Genomic DNA, 13,867 nt, shown 5'->3' with positions numbered 1-13,867 from the left:
AAAACTAAAGAAAGTATTTTGTATGGTGGGTCAAAATTGGCACAAAGATTTACTACTGCATGGTTGTTCAGGTCTGAGATTACTATTGAGCAAGTGAAGAAGCACTTGGAAGCATTGGTTGAGGACACTTTGATGATCGAGTCGGGTCGTATAGCGGTACCCAAGTACGAGACTTTCATCGATTAGAACCACTGTTCTAAAAATCTCCGCCTAGCGCCGCCTAGGCGCTAGGCTCCAGCCCCGCCTAGGCGCTAGGCCCCAGCCCATCGGCCCGATTAATGCCTAGGCCCCAGCCCACCGCCTAGACCACCTAGGCACCCGCCTAGGCACCCACCTAGACCCGCCTAGGTTGCAACTCACTTAGACAGAAAATACATAACTTTCATTTTGCATTTTGTTTTTTTCCAATAAATTGTAAGAGACTTGTTGCATACTTGAATGAACAAACATTATATCCTTATTTCACATGTTTTCATTATGTTCCAATACTTCATGATATATATGCATTCTATTTTGTAGTTTATGATGAAATTATATATATTTCAAGTAGAAGCAGACACTTATTTACCTGAAATATGATAGATTTACTTAAATCCGCCTAGCCGCCTAGGCGCTAGGCCCCAGCCCGACTAGCGCCTAGCGACTTTTAGAACCTTGATTAGAACAAAGCACCGAGGAAGAACACAGGTAAGTCCTTATAAATGTGTGGTTTAGATTTACAGTTTGTTAATATATATTTTAATTTGTGAGATATAGGACGAGAACACATTGCATAACTCACGGTTATTAATTAATCTTCAATTTTTATGTTATTTTTGAAAATTTTGGCCATGATTTGGTCAGGTTGTTCTTGAAGGGCTTACAGGAATATGGGAAGAGAGACTGGAAGAGCATTTCCAGGCTCTGCGTTGTGACAATAACCCCAACACAAGTTGTAAGTCATGCTCAAAAGTACTTCCTCCACCATGATAAAAATTCTGCAGAATTATCCCATCAAATTGTTAATGGTGATTGGTGATCTGTGATCATCGCTCCACCTCGAAGATAGGATGAGTGACAATCTTGTGGCTAATAATCCGTCACTAGAAACCTCTCAGCAAGAGATTTTAGTGGTTATAATAACCCATTGGGCTGTCACTAATGATTCAAGAAATAAAATTCTTGCAGAGTGTTTTTGTTTATTTTTCTTCAATTGCCTTATTTTGTTTACTAACTAGTGTAATAGTCACGCAATCACATAATTTTATAAATTCACTCAAATTATATCATGTGTGTTTGTTTATTAATACTACATTTTTATGTCCACAACATATAGCATTGTCGTTGAACAAATTAAAATTCATTAATTACAAACATGTGGTCAACGAGCGCACAAAAAGTAGAGAGCACATTGAAGGGCTGCAACTCTTTGTTTATTCTAATTTTAAATATATCGTTATATTAAAATTAAAAAAAATTAAAATATAAAATAAAAACTCTACAAACCTCGTTGTGAGATAATTCTTCACAACGCTATCTTTACTGGAGCTAAGAATCGAAATACACGTAGATTCCGTTGAAATTAAAAACAATGAATCTTCTCAAAAAGAAAAAAGAACAATCATGTGCTGAATAAATATAAAACAAATCTTAACTAGATAAGGTGTATTAAAACATAATTTCATCCTCGGTTTCGAGCACATTGTTTTTCAATATTGTGGTCAGTAAAACCGCCGTCTTCACCTATAAAATAATTCAAGACTCAATTCGTACGTGCATAGTTGCAATCCGGTTATATATTATTCTCGAATTCGTATTAGGTGGTTTTTTCATTTTAAAAATGATAGAGGAGATCTTTGAGGCATCTGAAGGCTGCAATGAGGAGAAGAATGTTAGTTTTGTATAATCTAATGATTTTGAGCCATTATATTATTTGTTTTATGTGATCTAACGGCTGTAAAAATTAACAGTCAAAATATAGGGACATTCTGTCAAACCACGAAACTAATATGTTGGTGCATTTGGCGCCGTTGGATGGATTAGATGGACGGAGGAGGATGCACCAGATATGGAATCCAACGGTACGAGCTGATCTGGAAGCTTGACTGCTAAAACGGCATTTCCACGTGAATAAAAATCTGGCATTTTGTTGGAAGGCGTTATTGCCTACTTGTCAACTCCGTTACTTTCTGTGTTTGATATTTTTCCCTCCAATTTCTCAACCTCTTTATCTAGACTCTTTTACCATTGTACCCCTTATGTTTTATCACACTCGTACCTTTTATTTTGTATTATTATCACTTATCATTTTGTACATTATTTACCATTTTTAGTACGATTTTATGATTTTCAATTATAATATATATACTTGCTATTCGATACAAATCGATGATGTTGTGGTGTGTAGGGTGCAACTCTAATATTTTTAAAACTTATAAGTTACGTACGTCTATTGTGAATACATAATACAATTCAAAATCTAAATTTCATAGTGGATAAAGTTAAATTTCATAAGCAACTATCGTCATATGATTGTACATGATGACCAGAATTTGTCGATATATCAACTTTTATTATCATTTTAAATCTCATCATTAATTCCATTTTGTCGGCCGTTTTCATATACAAATCTATTTAACGAACTATTAGTCAGTAGAAGTTGGAGTCAACTGATCATCCAAAACACGTGCTCTAGAACAGTTCCAGTCGCGATGATTTATCATTGATATGAGTTTGGACACCTAAGGTTTTTATACTCAAATACTTTTATTTTAAGACTCAAATTACATAAAAAGGAAGAAGAATTTTGTTAACATAAAAGTATATTTAATAGTTGTCTACAAATATTAGATCCAGCAACTTCAATTTTCCCCATCATTGCAAGTATTTAATCCAAAAGAATATTCGTAGTTCATATTGATAGTCAGCATGCAGGATTTACCTTCCTCTGTGAATTAAGTAAATGACAGTTAATTTACTTTGATATAACTCTAAAACTACCCTACACGATACCAACGTATAAATGAGGTTAATTTGGTCATTGTGTGATGGACATTTTGGTAATTTTGACAATGAAATTTGTAACGAACGCCAATTTCAGTTAGAGCAATATCTCTGAAATTTGGTGTGCGGTCCAAGTGCATTTTGGTAAATATGAATGCGGTCTTTCAACTATAAAACGGCGTCAAGACCTGTGAGTAAAAGCATTTAAAAAATATGTCAAAATTCTAGAAGGTATGTCACTGTGCATATTTGATATTAAAAATCTCTCCAATCAAAGTGTTATTTACTGATTGGATTTGAAAGCTTAGTGATTTAATATCAAATTTGACATCAATGTCAAATTTATTTTTAATTCATTTTAATAGTGGGTTCCTTGTTCCACTAACATTTCAACTAATAAAAATTTTGTTTCAATGTTTTTTTTAATAATTACAATCATTTAAAACTCTTTTTAAATAATAAAATAACATTTGACAATTCGGTTGGAGAATTGTAAAATTTGATATGAGGCTTTACATTGTCACATCAGCCATCAATTGTAATCTAACTCTTATAATTTAACATTTCCTTTGGAGATGGTATTAAGAAACAAAAGCATATTCTCCCTCTCTACGAAAGCATCTTCTCCCTCTCTCTCTCTCTCTCTGTGACCCCCCAAAACCCTCAAACTCAAAACGACATGATCGGTGACCGAATTAATTTTCTGGATATCTGGGCTGAATGAAAGAGCATAAGTAATTTGGATCCTAACCTCTTACATTCTTTTTATTTTTTGTTCGTGTGATCAGCAGATTTGGGATGCAAAAGAAATGTTAAGGATTTCCTTTGGAGATGGTATTAAGAAACAAAAGCATCTTCTCCCTCTCTCTCTCTCTCTCTCTTACACACCCTCCCCAAAACCCTTAAACTCAACGACATGATCGGTGACTGAATTATTTTTCTGGATATCTGGGTTGAATGAAAGAGCATAAGTAATTTGGATCCTAAACTCTTACATTCTTTTTATTTTTTGTTTGTGTGATCAGCAGATTTGGGATGCAAAAGAAATGTTAAGGATTGTCGCATGGGTGACTTTGAGATATGCACGCTCTCGTGGAAATGAATCTCATAAAGAGGTCCAAATTTATTGATGACTAAGAGTCATCCTGAGTGCGGCTATACCAATTACTCGTGCAAATTCATTTTATTCTCTTAAAATAAAATTTTGGGTGAATTTGGATTAAGTCCAGATAACTAACTACCCAGCCTTTAGGCGCAATTTCAAATTTGTCTTAACATTTTAAAACATTCCAAATAACTACCTAAACATTTGAAAAATTCATCTATTAGGTTCACTAGCGTTCAGTGATGACATTGACAAATATTAAGCATGTTTTAACTCTCAGGTCATCTACAAAGATTTGAATCTCCAAATTGACGTCATGTAGCTAAGCAAATTTACAATTTAACTTGGCTAAAATGGGTCAATTTGGGGGATTAGAACTTTAAAAACGTCAATTAGTGAAAATCAACTTTAGTATTTTCCCACCTCATTATTTAATGTTAGTATTATTATTTATTTTTTTGCATAAAATTTATTTTTTGTTATTAAGACTTTACTAAAATTACTAAAATATCATCAACTAACGGGTGCTAACGGGTCCTAACGGGTCTAACGGGTTGACCCAAAGTGACCCGTTATTTAACGAGTTGTTAACGGGTTCACCCGTTAGCGACCCGACCCGTTAAGCATCCACCCAAATACAAATATTAACGGGTTGGGTCCAAAATGCCAAGCCTAATTAAGGCTATGAACTGTAATCTTAATTCATCGTAATCTAAACTACAAGGGTTCATGTTGAAGCATATCAATATCGTATTGTATGAACATAAAAAGCGCACAAAAGTTAATTAACCTAATCGTTCAAATTCTTTACTGATTTTTATCTAAATCTCAATGATACACACTGAAACTTCTGAAAAACCATTATACGAAAGAAGAGCGCTCGAAAGGAGAATGAGTGTTATAGAACCGTTTTTGGAGGAACCAAAAAAAAAAAAACCACAATCTTTGGGCATGTTTGTTTAATGAACTTTTCATACATATAACATTAATGATTTCAGTTATTTGTCTGAGCTTAAGCATATTTGAAATTCTACACTATGCTTGTGTAAAATTGTTGTCCTCCTATGACAACAAAATTACTACCCCCAAATTTGTGGAAGTTTATTCATTCATAAAAAATAAAGATAAATTTAACTGGTAATGCCACCATCTTATTTGTTTAACTAGTAGCACATATTCACATTTATTATTATTATTATTATTATTATTATTATTGTCAAACGATAGATTTTGTTAGATTAGATGTTAGATTAGTCACTAACAGGATTTAAACTCATGCCGTCATGCAAAGGCTCAACACATTTCCATCACTATGGTAAATGGCCACTTGCACATATTCACATTTATTAATAGGGGTTCTTAATTTTTCTAAAAAAAATGATTAACGATAAAACTTCATTTGATATAAGGAAAACTAATGAAAAATGGTTTGAAAACTTTGAGTGACTTTTTAGAGTAAAAATGTCATTTCCCTAAAAGTGAATAGTATCATAAGTGTTTCGTTAAAACTCCATTTGATATAACAATTTGCTAAATAAAAAAATATGTAAAAACATATATTAAAGTGTATTTACATCCGAAAGCAAGATGCATGTATGAAGACGAATCCATTTATGGACATAGTGACGGTAGTAAACCAATTCATTGCCAAATCATAGCAGTGCTGTCCCTTAAGACTTTAGTGATAAGGTTTTATATCTAAAGTGATTTCTAAGACTGGTATAACTCTTCACTTGGTCTATGACAATAAAAATTAACATAAGTGGTCCAAAAATTTATCTATCGCAAATCATTTTGGTTTTCATTAAAATCAGTCAATATTATGTGAAGATGATCACTAATACCATGCGAAGAGCCGCACTCAAAAATTTCTTAATACGGATCATCCAACCGTTATATTTGCATTGAATTAAACCCAAATGTGGAGTCCGGTCGCTATGGGTCTCAAAACTACAAGATCTAGCCCAACATGTCTCTAAGCATACTTCCATACATCAGTGTTACAGGCCCAATCCTAGCCATAATCTCTAGACGTTGTCGTTTTGTTCACCTGCTAGTCATCATGTTATGTGTACTAATAGCACACCATGAGGCACAATTCCGGTCGCCGGACAATGATGTTAGACATGTGAGTTCTTGTTCAAACTCCTTCTTTGGGTTATTATTGTTGTGAGTTTGGTCTATCGGCCAAGGCACTGTTGTCGTCTTATTGCATTCGAGTTCAAGTCTCCCTCGTTGTTAATTAAATAATTTCTTTTAACAAAAAATTAGGTAAGTTATTTTTGCATGATCAATTAGTCTAGTGAATTTATAATTAATTTACTGTAAATCCCTTATCCAAACATAATTTAATATTTTTTTTAAAGTACAAGCGATATTCTACACTAATCTACCTTAATATGAGAGAATATGATATAATGCACAATGAATTGAAGAAAAATGCCTTAACCACCGCGCAATTCACCATTTTCAATACGTCCTCGTATTTTATAAACAATTGATTGTAATTAACTTCTTATTTTACATTCTCTAACTCATTTGGTGATCAAGAAATTCATAATTCTATTATTTATTCTCTAATCTCACTATTGCTATGTTCTTTGAAGGTAAATACAAGTAGGCAGTGACGAAGTTTGCTGATTATTTATATAAAAAGATTATCCTTTACATATTTAATTTTCATGATTGATTTTCATGCTCCAACAACATTGACAGTTACCGAACAAATGAACAGAGTTAGCCACGAAGGCAAGAAAAGTTTACATCTTCTCAGGTGAAGAAAAGCCAACCCAAATAATACTATAACATTTTTAAGTCAAATGTATTGGATGGGGCCACGTCGGAATAAGATCATGTCCGAATCCTCTCAATATTAAGAATTACTTTATCATGTCCGTTTATTTGTCATCTTGTGGTTATAAATTATTTTGAATTATTTTATTTAAAATTAAATATAAATAGTACTTCACGATTACGTAATAGACAATGAACAAATAGGATAAAATGATTTTCAAAATCCTCACAAACAAGATCCGAAGAGAATTCTTATCCAGCCACATCCACTGCTTTTTGTTTTGTGGATGATTCAAGAACATGATGAGTCCCTCAAGTGCCTCAATCATAACAATAAGATTAATTTTGGGAACCTCAGCCATACAAATTCCAAGTTAGTGGAAAAACCTACCCATTAAATTCCCCCTCTTACAATCATATGATAATGATGATGATAAGTGAATGTAAAAGATAAGAATGCTAAGAACAGTTGTTTATGTGATAAGTAAGCAACTTCACTAATGAAACTAATGAAGGGGTGTTTTACTTTGTTATGTCTTTCGACTAACCAATGCCCCTTGTAAGACTACGAGCTATTCTAGTGCATGTTACTCATGAGTGATTGCTAACTATTAATTCCATTATAGAGAGATATTGACTCAAGGGTTGACTATAGTGGACTGGTAAGGACAATCACGGACTCACAGTGTACTCCAGCCCACTCCAAATCATCAAAATGTCGTACTAAATTGTCGAATCATCTCAAATTTCTCAAATTTAGTGACCAAGTATGTGTCTGATTGTGTTCCCATATCTAATCAAACTGATAAACGATTTTCCAAATTTCATATCGAGTGAACGATTGTTTCTAGCATGATCCATACCACCTTGTAAATTATACAAACCAATAATCACATCAAACAGTACATCTTGTGGCAATTTAATCGATCTTGCTCTTTCCCCTTGTTTTTCCAAAACGTTTAAGTGTAAAGTTGAAGAAAATATCTTGGATAGGGGTGGTCTTTTTTGCTCCAAGTCCCAACAGATCAGCACATCAACGATATGTTTTTTCCAATCCCCAATTGATCAAACGTTTTCACATGGGCAAAGAGCCAAATGCTGGCCAAAAAAACTCAAATCGAATTTAATAGCCCCTCGCATATGCTTAGTTTGGGCACAGGATAATCTCATCCTTAGAGCGATTGTTCCCTATTTCTCAACACCCCAGCATGCATGCCTCACCACCTCATCCAGGGGTTCTCCTGTAAAATTGACAAGAGCCAGATTTTGTAAATTTTAATTTTTTTTTGTCCGAACCGCCAACCACCGGAAATCTTCTGGGCCACCACCGCCACTACCGCCACAACTGTCACCGGTCTTTTTCCTTGCTGGTAGGGTCAGTCTCACGGAAGTCAGGGTCCCAGGAATGGGGGAGGTCTTGAATGTACCTTCCTGGAAGCTAGGGTTTTTATTTTTCAATTCAACCCATGAAAGATGAGTTGCAAAGAAGCTAGGAGAGGCATGTGATGGTGCTGAATCAGCTGGTGATGATAAGATCATAGTTGGAACTGGAGGATTAAGAATAAAAAAAATTCGGTGTAACTGTCACACGGCCTTGGTGTTACCCATCACTCAGGTTATAGCGTGTGTCATGTCGTCCACACTTATCACAATTAAACCATATGGTGGTGTGTAACTCTGAACATTTTCCACCAAGAACAGAGGTCTCCATAAAGTCATAAGACCATGGACGATCAAAGCTCCAATGAACGACGGCCGAAACTATAACGATCCATACTACAAAAGATTTGGTGTAGCCAAATTAATAAATTGACCACAGCAACTTCTGAAAATAACCAAAGCTATCCACATATAAAACTTTACCACCATTCAGTAAATACTAAATATCCTGCATCATCACTTTAATCTGCAACTATTTTTACCTAAACAGTAACTAGAGCATAATTAAGCATCTATTCACAATTTGGAACACATAATTAAGGGTCTTCTATTCAGATAGAATCTGTGGGAAAGCAATTGGAAGCAGAATCAACAACCTATTAAGTATTAAGTAAGAATTAGGCATCTATCTGGATTTTGGGAGCAAGGGAATATTCATAAGCTCTGAGTCAGAAGATTAGGTCAAGATGCTCCATCCTATTGATAAGGTCAAGACTTACAGTACCCAGATCACATCGAAAGTCAGATTCCGAATAATTTATACTCTATTAGCAACGATGAAGTGAGCATAAGCTTCTAAATTCCCTTTGAATGGAAACAAATTCTATTACAAGTGGTAGAAAGGATACACGTACGGAGATATCATGAACAATGGATTGGAGGTGATATACAAAGTACAAGTTTTTCGTTTCTCCTATATGCCGGCTGAATTGTACACCTCATTTTGACTCAAAGATAACAGAAATACAGATGGATAAAAAAGGTCGTACCCGGTGCACAAGGCTCCCGTTTTACGCAGGGTCTGAGAGAGGTGAATGTCGGCTAGCCTTACCCCCATTTATGGAGAGGCTGCTCCCAAGTCTCGAACCCGAGACCTACCGCTCATGGGCGAAGGCACTTGCCATCGCACCAAGTGCGACCTCTAGAAATACAAATGAATGAAAAGAAAAAATTGTAACAATAACAAATAAAAAGCAGATATACAATTTGGTATGGGATAGTCAATGGAACGATTTAGAAACCCACCATATTAGTTGACGTTGATTCGTAGTCTCTTTTCTCATCTAGCATGCTAACAGATGGTATTCCTGTTAAAAAGAAATAAGAAAGGTGTGAGTGGCACAAATATGTGACAGAAAACATAATCAAATCATCCCTAGTAGTAGTTGTTACCATATTGTTAATCATACGTGCTCACAACTCACAATTCAGTAAAATGATGTCCTCATGCCACCACGATAGGTAAAGGTAAATGCATGATTCTACTTTTCCGGCTTATAAGTAAATTTGCCAAGATATTGTTTTGATAACTTACTCGATAGAAATTATCACATCTCTTGCAGGGATTCAGTGATTAATCAGGCTTTTACATATTCTTCACCATTGCGCTTCCTTTTGTTTGACCTCGAGAAGCAGCAGATTTGAGCCCAGGTCTTTTTCTGCTTAACAGGTTGTGCTTTAACATCTCTTTTCGCGACAAGCTCAGCCACGTATTGAACAACAGCCTAACATGCACCATGAAAGCACAATTAGCCTTGAGATAGAAGTTACAAACCTTCTGGATATAGAAGTCAACACAACAGAGGAAACTTACTTGTGCACCCTTTTCAGCTATGTGTCTTGGTGGTACTTCAAGAGGGTTTTCTTCAACACGTAGAACACGTAGTCGAGTGAGCATCCTGAAAGAGTCTGGGAGAACTCGTATCTGGTTGTTGCTGATATCCAACTCTTCGAGCATCTCGAGGTTCCCAATAGACCTTGGCAGGGATCGCAGATCAGCGAAATTGTTCCCAATGTTCATCTTGACAAGTGAGGTGGCAAAGCACAAGTTCTCAGGCACTGACTCAAGCTCATTGAAACTCACATCCAGCTCCCTCAGGCTCAACAGAGACGACACGGTTGTGGGCAACTGTTTGATGTTATTGTAACGCACAGACAAAACCTCCAGGCTCTCAATCTTTCCTACAGCTTCAGGGAGTGCTTTAAGACGGTTATAATCTGCACGCAGCTCTTTGAGCGAGGTACAATGACCAATAGTATGAGGAATTTCTTCAATATCATTGGTCTCAACATTCAATGTCTTGAGGCTAGCCAGGGACCCAATTGTGTCAGGAAGCACAGTGAGCCTGTTTGAGCTCAAATCGAGCTCTTCAAGATGCACCAATCGGCCAAAGGTAGCCGGCAGAGTAGTCAAGTTGTTTGCTCTAAGGTCTAGAGAGACAAGGCTAAGAAGATCTCCGACAGTGTCAGGCAGCTGAGCAATCCTGTTTGAGTGCAAATCCAATTTGGCCAAGGAGGAAAGACCTCCAATGGTGGCTGGGAGGACCAGAATCCGGTTTTCGGACAAATCAAGGGAGACCAATCTCGAAAGCTTTCCTATCGAGTCAGGCAACCATTCAATTTGTTCCATCAACTTGTTTCGAAGATTAACATCCTTGGTGCCTTTCTTTGCAAACACTTCAATTAAGCTCGCTAACTTTATCAGACTCAATTTCTCACCCTCTTGACCTATAAACCCCACCACACAAACAATAAATCAAACCAACAAAACCCACATTGCCTAATAAGCAAAGCGTCTGAAAAACAATTCAAACCAAGAAATAAACAAACAATTCAAACAAATATATCAATAAAAAGAACATAAATTTGTAAAGTGTATCGAAAATCCACCTCCAACTCCATCTCCTCCGGTTGAATTGAGAGCGGAAACCGGCCTGAGAGACGCATCCACTATCCGGGGAGTTGCAGAAACAGCAGGTCCAGCCCCAATTCCATCCAAGTGGAAAGCTTTCTTGGCCTTGCTGACCACGAAACTGTCGTCTCTGCTGACTCTGGCTGAAGAACTTTTAGCAACACCTTCTCTGTCAGTGTTGAACACATACGCAGCAGCAGCAGCAGAACCCGAAGAATACGAAGGAGAGGGCCGGTGAGGAAGGACCCCAGCAACGGAATTCGAACCCGAGCTCAAATTCGCCGCCGCAGAAGAGGAAGAAGTTGAATCGGGAGAGGAGACGCAAGTGGAAGCTCTCTGAATCAAATCGTCGAACAGATTATGGACGTTCTCGAGATCGAGCAACTTACGGGCCTCCCGCATCTCCTCCTTGCTGTTGAAGTAGACCAAGTTCCTCTGCATCTCTTGCAGCACCATGAACAGCTCTTCCGGAACTTGCAAGCTCTTGGTCTGCCCGGCAATGGCGTCGAGCCTGGCCTGTTCCGCCATTTCCACATTCCGAACCAGCGCCGCCGCCACTTCCACCTCGTCGACGGCCGGCCTCGGCGGCAAAGATCTGTGAATTCTCATGATCTCTTGCACCACTTGGTCCACTGTTTCAAACGCCGTCGTTTCCATTTTCCTCCGCTTCAGAAAAAAAAAATCAAAATTTGATTTTTGGGTGTGGACAGCAGAGAGGTGGGGATGGTTATGAAATTTGGAGGCAAGAAATCAAGACACCCAGCCGTCGTCGTCTCACAAATCCAGCCATTTCCATTCTCTCTCTCTCTCTCTCTCTCTCTCTCTCTCTCTCTGTCCTCTTTGGCGGTTTTTTATTTTTTATATGTAAGAAAAATGGAAATTGGGATTTTAATTATTTTTTAAAAGGAAAAATGATATTTTGATGCATGTATATAGCGTGAAGCTTGATTACGACTCATGGGCTGATCGGTTATCAGCTGAGTCTAGAATCTCGAAGATGCATAGTGTTATGCTTTCACCCGTCAGCACCACTTTCATTTTTCGCTAATGGCATGTAAGGAGTCATTCCTCCTTATTTGTTAAATGCAATTACAGTTATGCTATTGTTATTCCGAAACTAGTAATAGTTTAACCCGTGTTTTATGAAAATGAAAAACAAGTTTAAAGTTTGCTTCTATTTTATAAATTATGATGTTATAATCGGTGATTTTTTTTTTTTGCTTACACGATGGTTTGGTGCTACTTGAGAACCTTTTGTTTTTAAGGTATTCATGATTGTACGTTGCACCAATTTATTATCTATATAAGTGCAAAATGAGTCTAAAGAGTGTCACGTTCTTGAAAAAAAATTAAGTTGATAGATAAACAAACCTAGTGATCTAACAACGCAACATTTGATAAGTGGTGTTGCCAATTTTTATCGAGTTCATATTAAATGCACCTTATTCTTTAATATGTATATTATTTTTTTCCTTAAACTTCGGTTATTAGTTTTGTGCGAAACTACTAAATTCTGTTGTTTAGTTTTAGTGTGTTGGAAGCATGGCTCTGTACATCAAAATTTGATTTTGTATTACGATGCTTGGTATATCGAATCGTAACACACTAAACAAATTCTAGTAATGCGAGAGGGCCAAATTTATAAACCAAATTTTGTAAACCAAATGATGTAGATTCTGATGATTAAATTATTATTCAAGTGTTAATTAACGTGCTTATTTCCTATTGATAATAAATTATTTGTTTTAAAATTTTGGTTTAAAAAAAAATACCCTATGCGTTGTAAAAAAAATTCTCATAGTTTAGGCCTTTTTTATAAATAAAAAATATTGATGAGAAAAAGATAATACAAGCAGCAAATAGTAGCTGAAAATACAAATACGCAACGAAGAGCTGCAACTAAAAGAAAAACATACAGCAAAACTAACAACACTACATCAAAACAGTAAAAATAAACACTAACTATTTATAGTTATATTTCATTTCCGTAAATTGTAGTCATTAGCAGCTATCATAGTTTAGGCCTTAATAAAACAATTAAACTGGTCACCTAATACTTACTTTCCATAGGACCCACGTAATGCAATTCTCTCTCTAGTCCCTACACCCTGTCCAAAAGAAGCTGAACACGAGGGGCATACACGTCAATTGAAATCTCCAACGGCTGCTACGCCCTCGTGAATGAAGTTGACCCATCAATAAAATTATGTAAACTTTCAGGACTTGGAATAAGCTTATTTTAATAAAAAATAATGTTATAATTTTATTTAATAAATTTTTTTAATTTTAATGAAAAAATCATAAATTTTAATAAAATAGACAAAAAATACTTAAATTTTAATGAAAAAGACATAATTTTGATATTAAAAAAAACTAAAGTAGGGGACCCGAGCGTTCTCACACATACTGTTTATGAAACTTAATGACACTACACTGTTTATGAAACTTAATACACTATTTATAAAACTTATTACACTGTTTATGAAACTTATTACACTGTTTATGAACCTTAACGGTACTACACTGTTTATGAAACTTAACAGTACTACACTGTTTATGAACCTTAATACACTATTTATGAAACTTAACAGTACTACACTGTTTATGAACCTTTATACACTATTTATGAAACTTAT

General features: G+C 35.8%; 1 protein-coding gene across 1 annotated transcript; it reads right to left on the bottom strand.

Annotated features, from left to right (window-relative positions):
- Positions 1-9,102: 9,102 nt before the first annotated feature.
- On the bottom strand, positions 9,103-12,069 carry LOC103454396 (plant intracellular Ras-group-related LRR protein 4). Its single transcript, XM_008393997.4, has 4 exons — positions 11,210-12,069; positions 10,134-11,047; positions 9,855-10,044; positions 9,103-9,627 (listed from the first exon to the last, which is right to left on the bottom strand). Exons 1-3 carry the CDS (start codon positions 11,886-11,888, stop codon positions 9,898-9,900), a joined length of 1,740 nt encoding a protein of 579 aa, XP_008392219.2. The 5' UTR covers positions 11,889-12,069; the 3' UTR covers positions 9,103-9,627; positions 9,855-9,897.
- Between the last annotated feature and the right edge of the window lie 1,798 nt (positions 12,070-13,867).

The sequence above is a fragment of the Malus domestica genome, chromosome 02 (assembly GCF_042453785.1).
Source record: "Malus domestica chromosome 02, GDT2T_hap1".
NCBI classification, from domain to species: Eukaryota; Viridiplantae; Streptophyta; class Magnoliopsida; order Rosales; family Rosaceae; genus Malus; species Malus domestica.
The sequence above is the reverse complement of the archived record's forward strand: the minus strand, read 5'-3'. Positions and strand labels throughout refer to the sequence as shown.